The sequence below is a fragment of the Solenopsis invicta genome, chromosome 16, assembly GCF_016802725.1.
Source record: "Solenopsis invicta isolate M01_SB chromosome 16, UNIL_Sinv_3.0, whole genome shotgun sequence".
Classification (NCBI taxonomy): Eukaryota; Metazoa; Arthropoda; class Insecta; order Hymenoptera; family Formicidae; genus Solenopsis; species Solenopsis invicta.
In genome coordinates, this window is record NC_052679.1 from 21,016,581 (window position 1) to 21,042,839 (window position 26,259).

The window sequence follows — 26,259 nt, forward strand, 5'->3', positions numbered from 1 at the left end:
ATTATACTTTGAGTACATGACAATTACATGCAATAATTTCATTTACGTGTTCGGAAAAGTAATGCGCGCCGCTCGTTCCCGCAGCGACTAATAACGTGTCAGGTTATAAGTAAATTCACGTCAATTAAATCGACTGGAAAATAGCCAATATTTCGAGTCTAATGGACATTTAAAGCGCGGAATAATCAAGAGTATACGCGCATCTAATTGCGAAGGTACCGAGAGTGTGGCCGGTATATCTGGCTCTCCCGTGACTCCACTTACGAAATAGTACGAGATCGCAGCTTGTAGCGACCGAGGAGGGACAACGATCGCACGATAGAATCTTTTCTAATGAATCGCCGACTTAATATTCTCCTGGCGCGACGGTATTCGATTTAACGAGGGCGGCATTGCCGCGGGCCACAAAGCGCGCGTGTGTACGCGGGTGAAGCAACGTCCGGGAAATAGACCGACCGCCCGATCCAGGGAGTCGGAGAAACGCGCGGGAACTTGTCCAGGGCAGACCGGTAGATAAGCAACCACGAGATAAGATACGCTAATTGAGAGATCTTAATTGGAGACTGCGTTGGACCCTCTTCACGCGCGGGCGTACGCCCGTCGCGCCGCCGCATTCGTGAATCCACGGACCGTTCAAGATATTGCATTGACATTTTCATGTCATGCATGAATATTAGATATACTATAAGATATGAGACATATGTAAGTGTATCCCGGAACTGTTGGAAACCCGGGGTACTAGAAGCTTATTTGATTCGATATTGAAATGTTAATCTTTAGATTATAAGCGTCTAAAAGTCTATTTAACTTTCAAATAAAAATAATTAATTTGTGATATCTTATGCACATATATAATTAGTAGCATATTTAATAACATATGACATCTATATTTTTATCTGCAAAAATTTAAATATGCGCGAATAGGTGTACGTGGCATAAAAAATCGCTTAAAAAATCAAAAGAATAGTTACGTATAGATCTCATATTAGATAATACAAATTTCATAATACAAGTCTTAAACGCCTCATTTATTTATACCGTTGACTAGTATGTGCGGTTCGTGTGAAATTCCGGGGCACCAACCCGCCCAAACGAAAGCGGATTACAGGCATTATCCGGTAAGATAGAGTTTCCGATGGGGGGAGCACGGATGCCGAAGAAGGTAATCTTGGGATCTGAGATGCGGGAACTTGTGCACCCTGGGACATTGTCAACCTACCCGGTGACGCGTGAATGTACGTTGATGCGGAGGGATCTGGGGAAAGTGAGGAAGGAAAAGGGGTATGCGACGATTCGGAAGAGAGGAGCGTAGGGCGGGCACTTTGTGTAAGGATAAGAAGGGTGCAACTCAACGGTTTTGTCGGGACGATTTCAAGTTAAACACTTGAATGGAAGATAGTAAGATGTAAAGCGCTAGATTTGTGGGAAATAGCTCAAAATTTTTAGGCAGACGAGTATGAGATTTAAATCCTTTTCTCTTTCTTTCTCTCTCTCTCTCTCTCTCTCTCTCTCTCTCTCTCTCTCCCTCCCTCTCTTTCGCCTTCCCTGAAAGAAATCCTGATTCTTTCTCAACCACCGCTGCAAATAGAGAACCTCTTGGTCCGGCCGTTGCCTCCACCATCGGGATGTGTTTGATGTGTTTGATTTTGGCTTTCGGTCTCGAGACGGTTCAAGTGGATGGTTAAGTACATTGACAGTCTCACAAATCCATCGCGCCGGTAGAAATTCGGCGCTCCCTATGAAGTTGAGTTCTTCTTTACAGTGAAATTCCTTTTTTAGAACCGCTATTTAAAAACTCTCGCGTAATAACTTTTATCACGTTGTTACAGTGAATTTGGAGTAATTTTATCATAATTTATCATATTGTTAGAGATAAGAAAATAAATTTGCACTTTCTGAAGAAGTTCAAGATAAAAAAATAAATTTGCACTTTCTGAAGAAAGCAACATGACAGACAGTATTCGATACTCTTAAATTTCGGAGAAAGAAATGAGAGTAATAACGTTATGCGTATGAACGCTACAAGACATTAGGCGCAGGACAAACTCGTCTCGCTTGGTTTTCTTTTTTTTTTACCTTTTTTTGCAAATGTTTCTGCAGTTTGCATAACTCGTTGGACCAAATCGTATGTCCGCTACTTTATCGCTTCGAAGACTGGTTTAGCTACTGTTCCTTCACATCGTCGTTTTGCGCGCGGACTTGCGATTATAGCCATTAGAAGGATAAGGAGTTGGTACGATAATAAATACGATGAATAGCAGTGTATGAGCGTGTATTTGACAGTGTTTTTTCTTTCTCGTATGGCGGCACACATTATTAGAATTCGCAGTACATATGCGATTTAAGTTGGAATGTTATATTATTGCTAGTTGCTGCCGGACGTGCTATGCTCGTTCGTAATAGGCTGCTGCACATCGTAAACAGGGCGAGCGTGTGCGTGCGTATGTGTATATGTATGTGTGTGTATGTGTGTATATAACTTTTGCGTTACAGCCGGGATGATTAACGTCGCGCAGCGCGAAGGCGCGATCGAAACCGATCTAATTTCCCGTCCCGGGTGCGACGGTCGTTGAACATCGGCCAGTTACGAAAGTGGCTCCCGGTCCTTCTCGTAGAAAAATCTCAGTTCGGCTATGTGATTGGCCATCGTCCAAAGCGCGACGCACCTGCAAAGTCCGATCTCTCCCTCTCGGTCCGCTCCCTTCGGAATGCGCACACGAGCACAGCACGGCCGGGGGTACATCGACACATCGATTTAGTGGGTAACGGGTGGGCCTCTATATTACAACGCGAATTACAGTGTAGAATATCATCATCGTCGTCGTTCGTTATACAACAATCATCGTAATAATTATTATCATCGTTTCATTGTTATCGATCGTCATCGGGTGTGCCTAAGACAAGTCGGTATTAAATATCTTTACAATACACATCTTTCATATATTTTTATTTATATATATAATATTTATACTTTACCTTTCTTTTTTTTATTTAGTATGTATACTATCTATCTATAGGAGAGGAGGGAGAGGGGTAGTCAGATTCATCTCTTGTGTTCTCTATTCGTTTCATCTGCCGTTTTCTAGTTCGTCAATGGTGAGAAAGTAAAAAAAGGAGGGGGAAAGGGATGTAAGGCTGGGACGGGCGGTGATGGTCTGCTCGCAATCGAGTCACGCGGCGACGATAAGATGACCGCGACGTCATTTGACGCCAACAGAGCTTAAATAACGAAATTTTGTTTTCGCCAATATAAAAATATACAAACTAGATGATAACAAACGACGAAATTTTCTCCGATCCTGAAAGTAATTCCGAGATGGCTCGATTACGAGTAGCTCGATGAGGTCACGAGAGAATGACGCTGGTCAGAAATCGTATGCGCCTTTCTTCTTTTTTTTTACACATATACGTAGAACGACAGAGTCAGTGACACATCTCGCTTTCGAGGAGACTCGCATACTCCATAAAAATTATTCTGTCATTTTTTTCTCCGCATCGCCGTGAACGCCGCGGTGATTCTCGCTACGTGACGCTAAGCTTACACATACAAAACGAGTTGGTTAATTTTTTTAGAGGCGGAGTTACAATACTCATATTACAATACAATACATATACACGTTAGATTAGTTATCTGTTATTAAATTATAAGCGTCGGATTTTATGCCTTTCTCATGGTCATCTGCTGGCATTTAATTTCTGTTTACAGGCGACATCTTATCGTGCTTAGCTCGCACTCGCCACGTGCCGATAACGAATCACCAAAAGAAGTCAAACTGTAATATAATTAAAGAGTGATTTGTAATAAAAAAATGGGCAAGAAGGGATTTTCTCTTAGATTATATTTAAAAAAATTTCAAAAATATATCCAACTTGCATATGAAACGCGATGCAAAACTAAATTTTTGATTCGTCACACGAAACGTGGCGTTACTACGTGCATATTGCTCCCTACATTTTTTTTTTAACACACATACAAACATCATCCGTAGGAATAAGCTTTCTTATGCACTGCCACTCGTATGCAAATTAAATTAATCAGGTATTGAGTATTTTCAGACTTTGTGTATAAAAAAGCGTGAATTTTAATAATTTAAACGAAGTGAAGGGACACGGAGTAAAGAAAATTAATTTTAAGTGTTCGAAAAAACGTTAATTAGAATTCTGGAAATGTGCACGATTTGAATTATACTTCTTACTACAGCGATGTGATGGAATATCAAATGTAAATGTAACAATCGATCACTATCTCTTTATGGAGAATTTGTGACGCGTGGAAAATGTCTTTTCAGGAAGAAGATATAAATAAGCTAAAAGCCGATAAATTAATAATTAGTGACACCGTATCGAACACTTGTGACATGACACAATGCGCGAAATGATAATTAAAAAAATGTGACTGACAGTGAGGGGGAAGGAAATGGGAAGAGTGCGATATGATGAGTAATGAAAACAATGAAAAGAGAGCAGCGCATATCTTCATATACATATACGTACAAGGGGGGGGGGGGCGAAGGGTTTCTTGGGCATTTCGGCTCTTTCGCAGTACCTAAACGTGATTTCAATAAATAAGCTACCTAGGGAGCGATTTCTTTCTTTCTTTTTTGGAAAGGGGGAGAGGGAGGAAGGGGGGCAGGCGCTCCTTACGTGGCGAGTCTACGAAAACGAACCTTTCCGGGGTGCCTTCCTTGTGCCTCGTGAAAAGTTAAAATGACGCGAGAGATCGGCGCTCAAGCTCGGAAAATAGAAGCGTAAAATAAGATTGGACAAGACGTTCTTTGCGAAGTAGCGAGGAACTCGGCAACCCCTGGTCCCCTTCGTCGAGTCGCCACCGCGTCATATATTCATGTACCTAACCTAATAATACAGTCTGCGATAGCGTTCTAAGGATTAAGTTCATTAACAATAATGCATTATATTACACGCAGTCACACGCGTTACCGGAGGCGAAATACGTATGCACGCAGAACGCACACAAGTACAATGTACCCTCGCGTACGCAGACACGCAGTTCTAACCGATCGCCGTCGTTCGAATGCATGAAAGAAGAGGTGTCTCAGGAGAAATTTCATCATCGAAACCGTTTAGAAAATATTGCCGTCAATTTGTATATTGATCGATGTCATCTTGTATTTGAAAGATAGAGGAACACAGACGAACACTTGGAAAGAGTACAAAAATGAAAAACTACATTTTATTCATTTGAAAAAGTATAGGAAAAATACTCTTTATCTCCGTCTGGCGTCTCGTAAGGATCCTCTCAAAAATTACGTGTGCAGCCTTCCGCCGCATCGTTTAGCGTAGAGAGCTCTCTTCTATAAATACAAAAGTAATTTTTTTTTTTTAAATACATGGCACTCCCAGCCTTGCTTATGTCAAGCCTTCAAATGTCCCGCATCTGAAACATTTTGTTCCTCCTATTTCAAAGCCACGCAACGACATCGTATTAATTTTCAATATAATACGATCCCGATACTATTTGAGCGTCGCGTTCGGCGCAAACGAGAATATCTTGAATTATCAAAGAAAGACCCGAAGAACTGTCGGTCGGTTGTCGGACTCGGCACGGTTCGTAATCGATCGCGCCGCGCGAGTTTGTGCGTCGGCGGCGGTAAGGCCTGCGTGTACATCGCGAGCACGCACGTACGCACGCAGGCAGGAGGCACGCACACATTATTCATACACGCGGGCAGGCAGGCACGCACGCACGCACGCTACGTTAGGCGGCGTAATTAGCACAGCGAGCGAGAGAGTCTTGCGCGGCGTGAGCTCTAACTGCGCAGGCGAGCGTAAGAGTGGCGACGTACGAGCGTCCGCGACGTGACAAATATTTCCACGCTGGACCAGCGCCGACAGTGTTCCCACTTTGATTTACTGAGGAACGAAAATTCCGTATACATTGACGATCGTGAATTTTCTGCACGTCACCAAGACGGAATTACGATAGTACGTAACTCGTTGCCCGAAAAGAGCTTGATAGAATCGAATGACTCGAATCGATTACATAAGCTGGTTCGAACGCGAGCAAATTTGTATGATAACGTATTGAAATTTCATCATAGGAACAAATGAGACATTTTATCTCGAATGTCTAATTGTGTGTTGGTTAAACTTTTTATATAAATATTATTTAAATGAATTATGCTATACTCTTGTAATATATATATGTTTTTTATAATAGTAATTTTGTATTTCGCGATAAATCCAAAAGACGAATTATTTCTGTCGGGGCAAATTGGGAAACACATGTCCATCAGCGTGCGCCGTCCGCGCGTCTCCTTGCGCTACCATCGCGGGCCGGTGACCGCGCTCGAAGCACAGCAGCCGTTCGGTTGCGCTACGGTTCTACGCGCTATGTGAATTCCTTTCGTACGCGTCGCCAAACGATCGACCGGGCGATAACGGCTTAAATGAAGAAAGAAAGGTATTTTCTACTAATTGGCTTCGTCACGAGACTTGTACGAAAAGAAAGAAAGAGAGTGAGTAAAAAAGAGACAGAGAGATAACGAGCGATTCGTCGCGCGCGCGCGCGCGAATTAAATCCACGATTTAAGGAATCAACGATTAGAAAGAAAGCGCTCTTCTTATACGTTACGAGGTACATACTTGCCTGAAGGGGTCAGTCGGGGCAAGTGTAAATCGAACTTAACCGCGTGAAATTGAGATAGCTTCGTCGGCGGGAGTCATCCACCGATCTTGGACGCTAATCTCGACGACGACAACACCCGTCTCCGCCGTTGGGAACGTTGCTTCGCTCCGGCGAGCGGAAACGGAAACTAAACGGGCGCAGCTTAAGGCGTGTGTATGTGTGTGTTTGTGAGTGTGGTTGTGTATGTGTGTATGTGTGTACGTGTCTGAGTGTGTTGTGCTCGGAGCGAGCCGCGCCCGCGCTCTTGATTCGCCGACCGATCGAACGAATACGTGGTGCTTCGAGTCGCGACACACGAGGCGCCGTTAAGTGGGCTCCTGACATCCCGACCGTGCGATCCACCAGCGTATTTGGCAGTTCTGATCTCAGGTTCTCACGGGGTACGGAGGAGGCAGTCTTGATCGGCGAGCTCGCACGCGGCTCAATACTTGCTGGCCTCGACGAGAAGGCGGCTCTCGTGCCGTCTCCGGGGTCTCGAGTCCGCCCCGTCCTGCCGCATCTTCCAGCGATTCGAGTGCCGATGGCGGTGCATGGACGTGTGGACGTGCTCCCTCGCACTGTCGGCCTGCAACAGGGAGTTCTTCGTGGCCCTCATCACCGGCGACGGTTTCCTCGAGACGACATACGGCTCCCGCGGCTGCATCCCGCCCATCTCCGCGTTCATCAGGCTGTTGTGGTGGTTTATGTCGGCGTGGGGGTTGTACTTGATGAAGTTGAAGCACTCCTGCCTGCCGTTGGGGTTCTTCATCGGATTGCCGATCTTGTTGAAGCCGATATACCGCGTCCCGTCGACGGCGCTCCTGTACCTCAGATAGGAGCCGTTGTATACCTCGTAAAACTGGCACATCGGTCCCTTTTGTTTTTTCGGCTGCAAATAAATGGTCAACGGTTCACGATATACTATCCCTTCGACGTTAATCTTTTGTAGTCCGAGATGACATCACAAACAGATTGATATTAAATATTTCATATATTATTGTTACCGTAACAATTAAATTTTTATTTAAAAAATTTGTAATTATTATACAACTTTTGGCATATTACAATATAAAATATATGAGACTGCAGAAGATTAAAAATGTCTATGCAAAATTTCTTAACTTTTTTATGAGATGACGCTTGTTTAGAATTCACAATCTAGTAAATTAATTGAAACACGGAATTCCAAATATGGGGATGGTAGACGTTGTTATACGTAATTTCACAATGTTCAAAAATAAATAATAAATTTTTAAAAGCGTTCCGTACATGGATATCACCAAATTGAGCGATACTTAACGTACAAATGAATCAAGTTAAATTGAAGCTTGTAATGCATCCTAAAACGCTGAAGTCTTTAATCATCAAACTATTAATAATCCAATTTGTAAATTACGGCCTCACGCGTAGGTGATGAATGGAAATATACGGACGGTGCACGCGAGGCGTTTACCGGCGCGTGTAAATCTATCCGTTCACTTGAGATAATGAAGTATGTCTACTAATTGGTAGGCGAGTAATTACCAGGGCGACGAGTTTCCACCGCTTATTGAAGCAAATATACCGTTGACTCTTCTCCGCAAAGATGTACAGCCTCCTACTGAAATCTTCCGATTGTGTGGTGAGCTTCTCTGTAACACAAGAAGAAACGGGAACTTCGTTATATATCACTTTAACGAAACCTACTTTAACGAAACAACTGTATTATATAACAGTTACATTAGAGTTATACTAGAGATTACTCTCGTCAACAAAATGTATAGCGAATGGTTAAAAAAAAACTGTTTCTAAAAATAATTCTTTCCGAGAAAGAAGAAGTAGCTGCAACTTCGCGTAAAATAATATTCATTGGAAATGTAAGAATAACTCGGAAGAACTTGAGAGACTTCGAGAAAGTCTCGCAGTTTCTACCAACACGAGGCTTCGATCCCGGAGGACAGGCGACAGGATGCACAAAGCGAACCGTTTTGTGCTTCGGTATGCGCGTTGGCATATTTCCGAGAAGAGACCTCGTCGAGGTTTATGGCGCGAGTTGTACCTACAACGACGTTGGGCCCCTCTACCAGACGCTCTCTTCGGCACCGGCAGAAAAGAAGAAAAGACTCGGCTAAGCCTGCCGCCGAGGCTAGTTGGTGCTAATGAAGGAGGCACAGACCGTCCGGTGTGTGCTTTGCCACTTAGCGGATCCTGTCGTGCCTCGACCCCGAAGTGCACGTTGCACCGTGGCCGGTGCAGCGCCGTCCCTCTGTCTTTCTCTCTCTGTCCCTCCGTTTCTTCTCTTCATTTTTCCTACTTGGTGTTACGAAATTTTGTCGAGCGAGAAGCAGGCACCCTTTGTCCGTTGGATGAAGAAAAAAAAAGGGACCAGCCCAGGTACAGGTGCGCGACGGGCATCTTTTTTTTCTTTTTTTTATTTCTGACGCGAGAAATATCTATTATAATGTACTTCGTTGCCGTAACGCATTGCCAGAACTGGGTCAGGAGCGATACATTAAGTTCAACTCCTTTTTCATCCTCCCTCCCTTTACGAGAGGGAAGATGTTAATGGTGCAATATTTTTATACTCTTTATTTCGGGCGCAACATAAATTTGCCATTTCATAAATATTTTTGAAAGCGTTCAACTCGTCGGTTAGATTAAAATCAAAAATAGTTCATAACGCTTTAAGAAATCATTTCGCTCCGACTTATGATGGCACAAACCGTAATGAGGATAGAATCGAAGTGGAAAAGCAAAAAGTTTTGTCCTCTCGCTGATAGGTTTGTCTAGAGCCGATCGCGACGTTTCTTGGAAACTTTGTGACGGAAGGCGCAATCTTAAGATCAAGTGTTTGTCCGCGGGTTAGTAGTGCAGCATGCGTTCCAGTAGTATAGAGAAAATAAAGGAGGCGAGTCTGCAGGGTGGCCCATTTGCCGTGGAGCCTCGTTAAATTCAAGTGGTTCTCGTCGGATTCCCTTCCAACATCGAAATCAAGAATGTCCCCGAACTGCCTCGTAAAGCCCTTCTTCAGCTCCGTTTCTAATTCTTTCTCTCTTTCCCTCTTTCTCTTTCTCCTCCCTCGTTCCACTACTCGTGCCTCTTTCTCTTGTCGCCTTCCACGGGTCTTCGCAAACGAAAAAAAAAGTGAGAAGCAGAGAACTTAATCTCAAACTGCTATCTCACTAGCCTATGGTGTGCAGTCTGCGCCAATTAATTGCGCCACTTACGCTAATTAATTGGATTTAGCTCGCAATGGGATGTCGATTCCGATAATATCTTTAAAGAGAACAAACCATTGTTCCTATCTAACGTTTAACTCGAAATAGTCCATGCGAGAGACACACATGATTACGCACCCTTTAATGTAACGATCGATAGATTTAATGAATATTGATGCATCGATTGGTAGATAGCAATAATTGAGAGATACATTTCCAGAGCACTTATAATTGAATAATTAATCGTGAATTACGCAATCACTTTGCACTGTAAATAAGCGACAAGTACACAACAAAGTGTATATGACGTTTCTTAAGTAAATTAATTTGCATAAAGAAAACTGGAGTAGATAAAAAAAACTTTATTATGAAAATTACTAAAAAAAGCTGTATATTTTTTATTATTGCTGATAAAAATAATTTTATAAAAACTCGATTAATAAATTTTCAATGACAAAGAATATAAATCGCTTTTTCAAGTAATCCATCAATTGCATGATACAGATGCTGCACTTAATAATTTTAATGCATCAGATACTTGATCAGAAAATTATAATCTCTTCAGTCGATCAGTTGCAATCGATCAATCGGCAATTAATTGGCAAAAATAAAGTCACGAAATAATTTTTATTTTCATCATAAAGCAAATATTTTATACAAATACCGATAAAGTCGATAACAAATGTCAAGAACTTCTTCTTTTGAAAATCTGTTAAACGTGGACAGTTTGTCGATTAATAAACGGTGAAAAGTTTTGCGAAGTGCGGCCGATGTTATAATGAAAACCAGTTTGAAACATACAGCTACGCTATCTTAGTACTTTATCGAACTTTATCGAAGTTTATTGAGCGAGTTATAATACGGGATATGGAAATTCGGGCATAGCGAAACTAGCGTATCGATAATGAGACACCGAATGTGCGTTACATGATAATACAAGTATCGCAATGGTTGCAAATAAGTCAGAAACTATCGAGCACGGAATCGATACTCTCTTCCTTCCGGTTTGTGACACCGGAATTTTAAGTATGCGTCGCGCAATATCTACGGTACAATGGCGGAAAAAGATACGATGATAACAACCCGAACGATGTTACCGCGTTTCACAAAGTCCTCTATACGTGTTTGCTCGCTCCAGTTACCCATTACCGAACTTTCACATTTCCGGTACCTCGTCGCCGTCGACATCGTCGTCGGTCGGCGACCGAAGCAATCGCAGCGAAACTCTGTCGCTTCGTCTCGAAGCGATGGTTATCGTTATCAAAGAAAGGAAGTGAGACCGGCGCGCCATTTCGAGTGCCGACGCGTTTGTTAGTAAGTTGCCAGACGTGCGGACAGTTTCGAGACAGGCGTCTACGGCGCATTGATTTCAATCTTCCATTTGACGGATTTCCTCAGCCGATGAATCTTTTCCCTAAAGTGCTAGGATGTGTGCCGAATGCAATAAGCATTCTGACATCAACGAAAATACTTAGTAAAATCGAGGAAGCGTTCTAAGAAATATAATAAAGTACTTGCGAGAAACATCAGTAGTAAACTATTTTGCGTGGTGCTGTGAGTTCTTAAAAACTTTATGATTGAATTAAAAAGATAAAATATAGTAACGTGAACAGAATTAGGAATGCAAACCAAAATTATTTTTTTGCCGAATAGTATTTGCAAAACATAACATTCTGGAGCAATACGTTTATGAAGCATTCCAAGAGAGCTATCGATCGACGTAATATATCTTGCCGAAAAGGTGCCACATCGGAATTTATTCATGACGCACTCGCAAGCTCGGGCGGCACGTATGAGGATGAAGAGAGGAAGCCACTAAATTTTTCGCTTCAAACCTCTGTCTTCTCTCCCTCAACTTCCCCCTAGCTCCCTTCCCCTGATGCCCATCGGCTCGTCGCCCTCGCTCTGGTTCCCTCTGATCGGAGCCGCCGCGAGATTAGAGGCTGCCAAATGAATTAAAAGCCAATTTTAATCAAAAGCGGGCACCGGCTTTTAGGCACGATTACTCCGGATAATAACTGGTAGGATGGGCCTGCGCGTAAGAGGAAAAGAGCAAGATAGAGGGAGAGAAGAATGGATCCCATATATTACTTCTACGTGCTCCTCGCGATATAAGAACCAATTCGTTACAGGTTCGCAACTACCCACATTTTTCTATCGCGCGCTGAAGCAAACTACCTAAACGGTTTTATCTCGCAATTGATCCCGCGATAGAACCTGAGAGAAACTTATCAGACTTAGGGATTCAACTATCCCTCGTGGAAAAACGAAGAAAAGAAAATTGCGCGCGATTATCACGCGGTAAAAAAGCACCGCGGTATAGCTATTAGCCGTTGGTGTAATGTCGGCCTTGGTACAAAGGTGAGACGACGCCGAGTCGGGCCGAGAACCACTGGGGCGCTACAATTTCGCGGCGTCGGCGTTATGAAAGCTATAATACAACGCGCGAGGAAGAGATGGTCGGTACCGACCGTGTAAAGCGCAAGAAAAAGTCAAAAGGGAAAGGCAAGAGGTAGAAGAGAATACAGCGTATAGACGCAGCTCTCTCTCTCTCTCTCTCTCGTTATGAGTGCGCGCGTATAATAGCGACCCTGTCATTAACACCTAAACGCACGATTGGCCGATGCGCGCGGGCGCGAGGATCGTCTCCGCTCCTCGACGATGCACAGTAGACGAACACCGGCGCATCAAGACGGACGGGAATGCAACGCGAGGTATCAAGGGGCAGGATCAAAGGTGCGACAGGTGAAGTCTGGTTTACCGGGCTGACGCGGTAATCACAGTCCACCGCGACTCGAATAATTAAATTCCAGTCCGGGCGATCGGTGCTGCCGGCGCAACCGATTCCCCGCTCGTAATACGCCCCGTTCAGATCACTATCGCTTTCGCTTCTCTTTCGCGCGACGTCCGTCGTGTCGAAATTCGCGCGGATGTCAGTCCGAAGGACACCCAATTCCGGAACGTCAAACGTCAAACGCGGCAAGTTTCGCGAGGTGTTTGGGGAGAATCACTTAAGTGCGGTAAGTATGTAGCGTCACGGTAATTATAAGTACGGCACGTCACGTCGATCGCATCTGTGTTTGCTCGGCGTGCGAGTAACGAAAAGTCGATAATTATTATTTACCTTCATTGTGGATAATAGTTATTATCGTGTTATTAACTGACGCACTTGAATTATGATTTATCGTTTCGAAGTGGCTCAATTTCCTCTCAGTTCCTGTTTCTTTATTCTAATATTATTCTAGTTTAATTGCAACTAAATTAAATACATAATATTAACGCAACAATTAAATTAATAGATGCCATCAAGCGCAACAAACTCCATAATTACGTAATCATTTTGCCAGTATCAGTATATTGATATATAAAACGATTCACGGAAAATCACTATTGCACCTGAGATGATATGCTTCCCTTCTCCTTTGCATTACATGATCCTAATTTAATTTAGCAAATTACCGCGGAATTTTTACACCGTTAGAATTTCTACAATGTTGCTATTTGACAGAAAACAGGCTTCACTTGCTACATAAGCCGGTATTTAGCAATAGTTCGCGAAATTTCAGGAGACTCCAGACCTCCTGAAGATCTGTCGTGGCACGTTCTTCCTCGGAGCCTGGTACATGGCTCTCCTCAAGGACTCTCTCACAGTGTCTCAATCCCTCGTGCAGCAGCACACGCCGTACCGAGTCGCGAGAGAAGCTTGAGTAATCGCCGGTCAGGAGAGGCTCGTTGTCGGCAGTTGAGTGCCGTGAGAGGTGAGAGAGCAGAGTAACAGAGGGAAAAGGTGGAGGCAAAAGCAAGAAGGCAGGAGGAGGCAAAAGGGGGCAGAAGATGGAGGAGGAGGAGGTACGTGAAGGTGATGGATCTCGGGGAGGTGCAGACGCGGCGCGCAGCGTGCGGCGCGAAAACTGGCTCCTCTGTTTGCACAAGAGAGCGCCTTCTTCCCTCCTTCCGAACCTTCCTTTCGTCCCCTACCTCGGCAATCGTCTCAAGAGGAACCGCCTCGTACTCGCGCCGCGCGTAGGGCGGACAGCCCGTTCGCTCGTTTCGTCCGGGATATCACGCGCGAAATTCCCGCGAACTAGCGAGATTGCGAAAGAAACCGCCGCGGGAGAAGCGTTTCGGCGTTGAAAGACTCGTATGAATAAAATTTAAACTATGATATGTGGAATTTCGTGTTGTATTAGCAGCTTTCGCATTAACAAAAGTTTAGAATGGAAGTTACATAATATACCGCGTGACATGATTAAGTAATTTACATTCGAAATTCACGTCCTAAATTAATGTACAGTTATACGTGATAAGTGATATAATGTTAAAGACTTTCAGTTTTCAATTCTTCAGATCTCAAAATCTCATTAGCCACCTCTATGTTTCACAAGATTCGACTTTAGACTGTCATTAGGGTCATCAGCAAATTAATGTAAATGAGCGAGCTGTACAAGGCAAACAAGAGAAGCGTTTATTCATCATAATTCTGTGTCAGAGCAATTTGTCTGGTTAAGTGCGTTAACCAAGGCTACGAGATGTTTGGCAAATGTTTAATAAATACATCGCTGTAACATCCTGTCTATAAATAAAGGTTATTTTTCAAGGCGAATTTATGTGAAGGTAATAAAATGCAGATAGAAGACAAGCAAACACTTATGTAAATGACCCATATATTTTACTGAATATCTCTTTTCAACTTTTCAAAAATATCCGTAAAGCTTCTATTTCTGAATAACCTACCCGAAATATCGATCCCAATAAAATAGAAATGAGATGAAATGCATTTCTGATTTACGATAAAGAAAACGGCTTGATCGTCTAGCCGAAAACAATCACGACAGAGCAAAATTACGTCGTAATTCATTGAGACTTTTCGGTGACCGTCCTCTTTTACTTCTTTCGTTTCGTCCCTGTTTGTGTGTCCGGCGCACTGCACTGTTCGCGGAAATAGGACCGCAGTTATTAGTTCGTAAAAATGGAAATTTACCCCGGAAAATCCCGCCGTAGAGACATTCGATAGCGAAAACGAGAGAGATAAGGCTCCCAACCGACTGAGGTCGATCGATAAGAGCCACAATAATTTAAGATCTTTAGTGCATTGTATCCAGATGAAAATTCCTTTCTTATGCGCAAAACTATATTAGACTGATAAAATATTGACTGGAATCGATTTAATTAACAGATTTGATTGTCTCATTCTAGATGATCTTATTATTACAAGTGCACAGTACTTCTTTGGAAGTAACTGGTATCAAAAAAAATTATATGCTGAACAAATAGTGTATGTTTAATAATCAATTAATAACGTAATCGATAAAATTCATCAATTATTATAAACTAAATATCCGCAAATTTTAGTAACAAGATAATAACACTCTGGCCACAAAGAAAAATATTTTTTAATCGTTACAAAATTGTATAGTTTTATTATACAATAAGAGACTATAAACAAAACTATGAAAACTATGAACATGTACAGAATAAAAAAAAATATCCAGAATTAGTTTTGCAAAATTTGGAAAGAAGACGTTTCGGAAAGTAAACGACGCAGCACCCACAAAATAATTCTCTTCGTTAAAACAATGTTTTACCTATCGCATCTAAATTACATTAGCAACAAGTGGGTCATAAAGATTTTTGCGGTCTTACTTACGGTAGGGTGCATTGTGATCGTCGCGTCCCACGGCTTTGACGTTGCGGCCTATTACGGTAACATTGCCGCTGCTGCAAGTCGAGTAGAGACTCACGGAGCGCACCATCGCCGGCACCGCCCCGCACATCACCACCTGCAATTAAAAGAGCCGTACGTGTATTCCAAAATTTCTTCGCTACGCCAATAGAAAAATTGGCACTTCGCCCCAAGTTACTTTGTAAAACGTTCAAATAATCTCTTCAAACGAATTATAAATCGAGACACTCCAGAAATAATTAGCAAACGATTTGGATCACGATGATTTTAATGTACCAAACCAAATCAACATTTCATCATTTATATAAAATTTCAAGATTTAAAAATGTTTAAGGCGCCCGTTTCATATATCTTTAGTCAGGAATTAAATCATATTTTCGATATTTGATGAATCAAAATTCAAATTCCAGCGGAAATACATGGATGTGCAAACACATTAAATAGGTGATAGGTATACGAAACGTACAAATATGAAAAAATAAAGAACGCAAGAAGCAACTTGATCTAAAGTTAGAATCGCGCTTTATATTATCCGTGAATTATCTGATAGTTTATCTTGTGTTGAATATAACGGCGGGATGAGAATTCGCGTGATGTGTTTTCCGACCAACGACCGAACTGAGAGTCGTTAAGAACATCGAAATTCTTCCACGGCCGCCGAGTAGAACGCTTTTACGGTCGGTTCACATATCACGACATCGAGTCGTTCGCTGATCCGCCCGCGCGGATTCTTCCCGCGGTGGATGCGCGCGGATAAAAATGCGCCGTGTCAGACGAAGACGAAGAGTCGTCATGTTGGCCCCTCGAAGATGGTGCACGCTGATGGCTCAGAGAGCTCGTTAACGAGCGGAGACACGAACCATCCATTAATAGTCGCCGAAACTGGCGTTTCGTTTATATCAAAAGTGGCGCCGACAATGTTACGATAGCCGATGCAACGCGCGCGTTAGTCCGACAAATATCGAAATAGAAAGTACGATCGGACAATCACGGCGCTCGAATGATGCATGAATCTGCATACATAATAGACGTGACATTAGGAGAGTTGAGGTCGTACGGGCGACGCGTTTCTTCCAAATTACAATTTTGTTCAAAATTTAATAGTGTGTATTTAAATTATTAAATAAATTGCAACACAAACTTGCACAATCAAATGTTAATATTTCTAAACTGATTGCTCTTAGTGTTCACATTTTCTGCGCATTACGCGTCTAAATCAATGCTACGTACGCGTTTACTTCAGAATTTATCACAAGGAAGTACCACGGTGGTACAACACCGCCGTATAATGAGCGACGAGCACGAGGAGTATACGTGCGAATGGGAAAAAGCAATTAAATTCGCATTGCAGGATTTTATTGCATCCATGATCCTGTAACACGAGCCTCTTAATGCTGAGATGGTAGACCGTATTTATGTATATGGCCCAAAAGACAATTAGAGTTGATAGTACACTCGCGTTTCTCTATCGTTTAACATACCAAGTTAAGTAGATTATATACATTTGTAGAAACTGTTAGCGGCACAACGATGTTGTCGCATGTAACAAACTCATTGAATACTGTGTTTCAACGCTGTGTGCAGCATACACCGCGCGCGTTCTTCCTGACGCACCGATAAAAACTCGACACGCTAATTGATTTCCGCGTCTCATCATCATGATATTCGCATTATCATTTAATCGGCAGGACTTTCAAACAATAAGGAAGCGAGCGGATGATGACAATTGTCAGCAAATAGCTCTTTGTAATTTTATATTGGCTATTCATTAAATTCTCACCTAGCAGACGTACCGTCAAGGCGACAGCCTCGAATATGCTCGTCACGATTTACCATGCAGTTACTCCAATCGGCGACGTCTAAATTTATCGCTCGCGATTCAGCCGACCATCTATTTAATTATTTATTGACGGACCAGCGAATCGTTTACTGCAACGCTCAAGACCGGTATCGAGGATACATAAATCTCATTTAAATACGATTCGAGTGTCCGCGCGAATTGTCCTTATCATCTTGCGAAGTCAAGCATAGATCTCCATCAATTTCAAAAGCATAATAAATAACGAGTGCCAGGCGAGCCCAATCTCTGTGATGCTCAACGATTTATATTGCATGACAGATATCGAGTTTGAAGAACATTTTGTCAACGACGAAAATTATTTTGCTATCAGACATATCAAAATGATCATAATTTAACAATTCAATTGCCCATCGCTAATCAATCAAATTTATTTTTGGTGCATCAACAGCCAAACACGAACGTTAATTTATATCAATAATTTGATAAGTGAGAAATTGACAAGTTAAAATGTACAAAGTTCAACTGTATGTTACAACATGTAAACGGTTTAGAAGCGAGGAAATCAAAGAGGAAAGAACAACTCGATATATCATGCACGCATTTAATCAAAGCGCGATGGCAAGCTAACGGTTCCGCAATGAACGCCGTCTTGGGTACTTAAAAAAATTCAAGCGACGTCAAAACTTATAGCGCTTCACGGCGCCCACAGCGGGGAATTAAACGTACGCCGCAATGAGTTAAGATGAGTTCAAAGCCGGCAGCCGCCTCTCGGCCATATAAATTGTCAGTGCCTGTAAACGCGTAGGAGTGGAAGCGCCGATCATTAATCTATGGCAGGTAAGGTGCGTGCCGCCGTAATCGCCGATTTACTTGAGTCTTGGCACGAGTTTCAGCACGCGATCCTTTCGGGTCCCGACCTCTTCGTGCTGAGGATATCTCAGATCTGACCTAGTCATCCTCGCGATCACGGCCCGCAGTATATCTTTTGCATACATTCGCGAGCTAGGAACTAGGCGATTTTGCGGCTTCAGCGGAACTGCGACTCGGTATGAACTCCATGCCGCTCGTTACCGTCCATGAAACTAGGTCGACTGATCATCTGATTACGTTTATGCAATTGGCTCGTGCTAAGAAGTCGGTCGCGTTCAAAGAGATAAGATTACAAACCGATCATCGCGTGATAAAAGCGCCAGTATTGGGTTTGCCGTACTTTTACATTCGATTACTCGATAATCTTGGAAATATAAATAGTTTAAAATCTTCAAGATCACGAAATAAAGCAATATTATTAATTAATTATGATATGCGATGTATCGTACTTCCTTTTATTTTCTTTAAAAGCTTTCTCTAATTTTTTATAATTATTTACGAAAAGATAAAACGAGAACAAAGTTATTAAGTTGACTAAATCTTTTAACTCAATTAAATTTTTTTTAGTTCAACTATTTATGTATTTGACTTAAATGCATAAATTACTTGAACTTTAGTTTGAGCAATTATATATTTAACTTAATTACATATATATTTTATTTAAATACGTAAATGTTTAAAATGAAAAAAATTCAGTCAAGTTGACAACTTTTTCTCCTCAGTGTACATGCATTTGTATTTCGAAGTAGGACGACTTAAAATTTTTATAAATGTTAAATTTACAAAAAGATTATATGTAAAAATACTCACCATCAGGAGGCACAAAATCTTCGCTAAAACGGCAAGCTGTGGTAACCTAGAAACAACAAAAATACACCCGTTAGTTAAAAGTATCGACCGCGACGGGAATGGAATATGCAATAAGTCCATTTCATCCAATTTGCGGCGATTCTAAGCAATCACGTATGCAAATAAATTTCTTATGATTACATAGCAAGCTCGCGCAGCGTATAGTCATTACTATTTCCAATCGCACAAATTGAAAATGTAAGGTGCACCCGATAAGTTGTAACTGATAAGCAAAACGTGCACGGGATAATTAGATCTAAAGAGATGCTACAAATAGATTGTGCCGAGTACGCGTAAATCATCCGCTTATTAAAACTTTAAATTTTATGGTTGTTAAAACTTTAAGGAGTGCGCTTAAGAATGAATGACGATGATTGCACTTTTCGTAACTTTTGACGTAACAACATCTATTGTGTTGTTCAAACTTTAAGAAATAGAATTTAAAACATATATGTAGGATTAATATCGATACCCGGCTATTAATTGACACCCGACTATATTCTCTAAATCCTAGAATAAAATATCACTCTAAGAGAATAAAAATTGAGCCTGTGCAATTTTCAAGTGATTTTTCACAGTCCACAATCTATGAGATTCAGAGAGCACATTGCCATTTTTTAGCTACGGAAAATTGATGCGAATAATCTCACGAAAAAAATCATTGATATTAGCGATGTGTATGGAAAAGGCTGGCATTGGAGAATCGTAGAATAGAGACGCGGTGCGCCGCGCCGCAGGTTGTAAATGATAACCCAGTTACATAGAAGCTACATGCCGCGAGCCGCCGCAAGCAGTTGCGCAATGCGAATGCATCTCGTGTTACAGAACACAGGTGAACAGCGGCCGCGATCTCGTACGAGCTTTCGCTGTTCGTTCGCTTTAATTCGACTGGGTTATTGGCTCGCCCGTGGTACCGTGGGGTGGACCAAACGTGCCTTTCTTTCGCCTCATCCCGCCTACCTCGTCTCTCAATGCACTCGGTGCACCGCGTGGAATGCCGCTGGGCGGCCCCGATCCACTTAAAATATTCGCTTTGTCTTTGTCGAACGTAAAGAGGTACGCCGTCCTTCGTGTCTATCGAATTTTCATCGTTATCTTCTCCTTTCTTACGACGCCTCCCTTGTAAGAGTTCAATCATTGCAATTAATTATCAATTAGATTTAATTTTTTTTTTAATGATTGGCGCAATCTCCTTAAGAATTATTCGATTCACGTGAAAAATCAATGACCAGAGGACATAAGTATAAGTTCGTGATACAGATTTCGTCACGGCTCTTTGCCATGCATTCATCATCGCACTCCCCGCGCGATATACATCGGATCGTGACGCGGAGTGCGGTACGCAGTCGACTCGGGTTTCGAGGTTTAATTGCATTGGCGCGACTGCGGCTGCAGCGCGGCGACTCGATGCACAACTGGATTCGGCATTTGCTGCCGGACGTGTGAAGAAATGATTCATACTTTATTAAACAAAGAGATTCTTCTGTATAAAAGACTTCTGTCTTTGAAAGAAGTCTAAAAGATAGACCTACGGAATAGGAAACTAAAGAAAAATCGAATCACATACCGTGATTAGTGTCGTCGCAAATTGCCATCCGTTCAATATAATAATTATAAAGTTAAACGTTCTTTCTTTAAAAAAAAATAAAAATAATAACAATACTTATATATACAATAACAAAAAATGTATATACGTGAGAAAAAGAATGTATATAAATAGATCATGTTCGTGTGTTCTATTGCCATTCAATTCTCACTTCTTCTATACAGAGAGACAGTTGTAGGAACGTATCGTGCCACATTCCGAAGAATCTAATTTACGTCAGCAGCGTCAATATCGATTTTTCAATTTTCACATCGACGAAGACCACCGCCACTAAACCAAGGTGTACGAGTATTCCGCTCGCCGGGATGCCGGTTTACATAATTGCAAACTTAGTCACAACGACGTCCCGCTGACAACCTCTTGCTAGCCGTTTCATTAACAGCCGTGGATCATCTCGGATGCGATAATACACACGGTGTACCGCGACGAAGGTAATCGCCGACGTGCGGCGGCGGCGGCGGCGGCGTCGAAAGCCGCGGGGATACATTAACATTCGGATCTCCCGGGACGTCTTACGTAAGGAGGAAAATTTCCGAGCGAGATGTCCGTGAGATGTTTCACGTGTCATCAGGACGGAAAGAGTGCCGAGGACGAAGAATTCCTAGACTATCTCGTGTTAACTATCGCGATCGTCGAGTGATACTCTTGGTTTACTGCGCGAATTATTTTATACGTCGATCAGTTACTTTTATTTACTTTATTTTATATATTACCTAAAATTTAGAAATTTATCAAAAGTTTTAAGAAATTTGGATAATAAATCGATTTAGTTATCCGATGGTGAAAGTGAAAGAGAAAGAAAAAAATCACTATCGCGCATATCGATGCCGATCTCGTAGACCACGGAGGCTGGATACACGCGCACTCGCGCCGCATCCGAGCCGGATCCTACGCGATTGACACTACACACGTGGTCGCGTCACGGAATTCCAAAGAGTCGTGAAATTCCAGGACGTCGTGAAATCTGACCGTGACAAATTCCAACACGCAAGACCAGCACACGTCACGCGCGCCGGCGTTGGCGCACTTCGTGACGCGCGCAGCATCCAGTTTATGTTCGTTACTTACGTCTTGTACCGATATCCGTTAATAGCCGTGTAAAAAAAGAACACAAGAGTCATAGAAGACACACGATTTTTTGTCATTTTCTTTTGACAAGAGTATAATAGGTAAATATAAAATAACTAACAAGCATGATTTTGTGAAAAATCCCAACAATTCTAAAGCTCCTTGAAGTTTTACTACGACAATGGAAAGGATTACAATCAGCTATAAAAGTGACGATTTCCCTAATTTTTTTTTCCGTTACCGATTCAGCTGTAAATTGGAATCCGAAGGATGTCCCAGGGATAGAGGGAGAAAGAGGAGGAGAAGGAGGAGGAGGAGGAAGAGGATGCGAGTCATGTCAACGCGACGATGAAATCGCCGTAACTCACCCAACGATCACCGTAGACATAGCTGCGAGTCTCCGCCTCGGTGTGTCATCTCAGTCCATGCATTGTAAATCGTACAAATTACGACCAGCTAGCCGCAATAACGATTCAAGCACGTCGTTTCGCCACGAATTCTCACGATTTCCATTGTACAATAACGTACGATCTACGATGGATGTACGTTTACGCGATGGGACACATTTGACAGGTCGATGACACTTGGTGCGGCGCGATTCGATTGCACTTGTGTCCCGATCAATGCGAAACAGTCCAATTTCGAAACACCGGCGTGACGCGACCACTGTGTTACATCATCGTCGGTACTCAGCGAGAAAATCGTGCCGATTACGTCGTCACGACGCGTCGCGTTTGCAGTCGCGCGAGATTGCGACTCTGCGGGAAAGCCCACGACCGAGCCTATATACCTTTTCGGCGTTATGTGTAGACGATGAATTCCCGTCGCACACCCATTGAAGCGCAGTCCGTGAGCTTTCGAATTGAGGTTTAACCTGGATTACGCCGGTATCTACATTAATCGTAACGCTGACTAACACGCGAAGTTCCCTGCAGTCACGAGAACGAGAGGTGGTTCCCCGGTAAGCCGACCTATCAGCCAGGCATTGTTCAAGTGGTGCACCATCGTTTGCATCACAATTAAAATTTCTCGACAGAAGCACCGAATTTGAATGCTATCACATTGGCCCACTGTTAACGTGTCGTCAAACTGTCTGCACAAACCGCGAATGGAAGATCAAATCAATTTCGTGCGGCGAGGAAACTACGAGAGAATCGTTGACGCGCGAATTCACTTCTCTCCTTCGGAACGACCTCTTCGATACGCTTGTGCTTAATCGCGATCGTAGATCCGAAAGATCACTTGGTACACGCGACTTGGTAGTCACCGAGACGGGGTCGACACGGTGAATGTGCCGGCGAGGATGCGACTCGGCATGGCATATCCCGGAGCACGTGAGGACTCATTCAAAGAGGATTTTGGTGGGGATATTTGTCGCCTGCCGTGTGAAAAACTGCGAACACTTGAATAGGCTCCGACACGTCGGGTCGAAAAACGTGGCTATCGACCCGACGCCGATGACTCTGCTAGACACCGCCTGTCGCCTAAGCGGCGTACACGAATTTCGTTGCAAGACTACACACCCTGGCCCGAGGAGTTACGCTGGAGGATAATCACGCTCGTTGTCAGTGTCGTTTAATGAGCGGGCTAATCGATCACCTAGATCTTCAACCACGGAACTGCCTGACGTATATCGTAACTTGTTTACGTCGTCAACTAAATGAATTGCTATCCAGCAACACGTTTGGCACATCGTTCTACGTTGCAATATATTGATATAAACGTAACAAAGTTACGAGATTGCGTTAGCCGATAAGTTCGAATAATGCAATTTTCTGTTGTCTCAGGAAAATTATTTCAGCGTGTTTATTTAACATACATGTTCAATATAATATTATAAAAATATCAATTCGTTTTGCGGCATTACTTATTGGAAGGCTGAAAATGGTCTTTCAGTGAAACGTTCCAACGGAGCTTCCAACGTTATAGGAGGAGGCAGATAAACGACGACGTCTCCATTGAGGATAACCACGAGATTTACTACCTTTGTAGTGCCTATGCAGCACGAGCCGATCTAAGCAAACGCCCCAAAGGAAGAAATCACCTGGCATCGTGTCACAAAAGCTGGCTACGAAATGTTTCCTACATTGCCGTAGCAAATTGCGACAAATCACGCGTGTCAATGGATTTCTAGACGGCCACAGCAAATTGTCGTGACCAATCGTGGCGGCAATGCATCGCATCGCATCGCCACCATCGCGATCAAGATCAAGCCGTAACGCGGGCCACGATTTGATTTAGAACCAGTAAATTCGACCGCTAACTGCCCGGGCCTAATCGCACTGCGGATAGAATCATCGTAACCGCAATCACATATTATTGGCACATCTGCAGATCAACCGTATTTTTTTTCTTTTTTGATTAATACGCATAAGGGATGCTTTTTAATCTGCTCTGTAATAATCGTGCTTAAAATAATTGGTTAAAACAATTTTACAATTTCGCCAAACTCTCTGATAAATTTAACGTAAATAGAAATGTTGTAAGAGAAATTTCCCGCGGAATTAGAAGCCAGTGTTATTAGTAGATTACAATGATCAAAAATAGTATATTGCGAGACAAACATCTCGCAGCGCGACATAAATTTTATGTCAATAAAGAAGCATCTTATCGCAATCATCATAAAAGCCTAATCTCCTTCAACTTAGAGAAATCTTATCAATTTATTCCCTGGTGATTCTCGAATATAATAGATTAATATAAATAAAAAAATATTCATGTTTGTTATTGACATACACGGCTTACAGAGATCATAAATTACATTTTTTCAATAATAGTAAAAAATTTTTACGTATGACATTTAAGTGTATTATAATTTACGAAAATTACATTCGAACTCACCTATATGTGCGTGCTTCCTTAATGATTAAGACCAGTGACTACTCGAAAATAATTGCGATATACATTTTAAAATGGATCTTTCCACCGAATTTATGTGTCATTTGCATCATTTCCATGAAAAGCATCTGCTGATTCGTCTGCTTAATATGGCTATCTGTGAATTCCAGGAGATTACATGAACCATCATCGAATTTGTCATCACGACACTTTCTATGCCATGAATAATATTCTATTACACATGTGTGATGCACCAGGTTATTGGTCGAAATATTTTATTTTTCTGAGAAAAAAATTTAATTATTTCTGGTTTAACTTCCAAGTGTTCACATGTCAGTTGTCATCCGATAAATTGTGCTAATTAATATCGTGATTGGTCAAATTGATAATATTTTTTAATAACAGTACAAAAATGAACGTCAAATAGTTGCTATTATCATTTTCACTTCATGTGAAAATATATCTTCACACGTGGAGTGTCACAAACATTCAAATGTAATTAGCACACAGACTAGAATCGTAAAACGTATATTTAACGTAGCGTAAGCTAAAGCTTCTACTCTCGTGATAATAATAGATCCATTACAGTGACCGTGATTGGTTGCAATCTACGTGTAAAAGATCAGATGCGAAGAGACACGTCACTTGACAGAGTCGAAACAACACGGACCCGTCCTGTGGTCGAAACTATGCCGGCTTAGGATACGGCGCGCAAACTATCTCGTTGATCGAGCCTGACTTTTTCTTCCTTCCAGCACGAGCACACTCGTGTCTCCAGGCTGGTGCCACGTGAAGTGGTAGATAGCCGTCGACGTCGTGCGTTTATGGAGAACGGATAAGGAGACGACGAGCGACTAAACGCGTCCTGTAACGCTACGTAGAGAACTGTCGTGCGTCAAGTGTACCATGGCCGGGACGCAGGCGGGGAGGAAAGAAAGGAGAGAGAAGAGAAATATAAGGAAGGAGAGAAGAAAGCGCAAACAAGAAGAGGAGCCACGCGAGAGAAGTACGCGACGTAGTTTTTGCTCGGAAGCCGCGACGTTCCGCCGGCGTCACATTCATTCTGACACGCTCCTCGTCATTCTCCCCTTCCTCACTCCCTTGGTAAGAAAAAACCGCTACAGAGTGGCGGGACGAGAGCAAGGGGTAGATGGGCAAATATCATCGTTGCAAAGGAAAAACCGCCCACGGTGATTTGTTGATTCGCGAGAATCACGCGCGAGCGCCGAATTATATATTAAAATAATGGTCAATTTATATTCAAAACGTAGCATTCTATTTTACAATAAAAATATTTCGATGGTTCATTAATCTTAAAACTATATCCCAAACATTACATTTTATTATTTTGTCGTTTTGCTCTAATTATCATTATTGTTAAAACGTTAATAATTTGTTGCAAATTCAAAATGCAAATATTGTGTTCGATTTACAATTTCATTTTATTTTAATTTGTATTATTACTTTTGAATGAGCGTATCATTTACTATTTCATTTAACTATTTTAAACTGATATTCGATTGGCACTCGTACACGCATTCATACACACTCTCTTACACTTGTTAAACGAATTGACGTTGAAACGGTGTCGTCCACGATGAGTCACCGTTGAAACTGATCTTGGTACCCAACCGATGAAGTACCATCAAGCTATCCCTTGCATTCCTAGCGTTTTACTTAAACCTACTTAAAAGGGTTGGATCATTCGATGCTCTTAGGGCG

The 26,259-nt window shown here is 42.2% G+C and overlaps 1 protein-coding gene across 6 annotated transcripts in view; it reads right to left on the minus strand.

Annotated features, from left to right (window-relative positions):
- Nucleotides 1-2,255: 2,255 nt before the first annotated feature.
- LOC105194738 (fibroblast growth factor 17) overlaps nucleotides 2,256-26,259 on the minus strand; it is a 133,303-nt gene continuing 109,299 nt past the window's right edge. For 4 of the 6 annotated variants that reach the window (XM_039459171.1, XM_011159822.3, XM_011159813.3 and 1 more), the window contains 4 exons: nucleotides 18,987-19,032; nucleotides 15,470-15,602; nucleotides 8,150-8,256; nucleotides 2,256-7,514 (listed from right to left, as the gene is read on the minus strand). In XM_039459171.1, the coding sequence (XP_039315105.1) occupies nucleotides 7,068-7,514; nucleotides 8,150-8,256; nucleotides 15,470-15,602; nucleotides 18,987-18,989 (690 nt within the window). In that variant the 5' untranslated portion in view covers nucleotides 18,990-19,032 and the 3' untranslated portion in view covers nucleotides 2,256-7,067. Of the gene's footprint in view, nucleotides 7,515-8,149; nucleotides 8,257-15,469; nucleotides 15,603-18,986; nucleotides 19,033-22,067; nucleotides 22,492-24,540; nucleotides 25,844-26,259 lie in introns of those variants that run through there. The other 2 variants (XM_039459172.1, XM_039459170.1) reach the window with 2 other exon arrangements.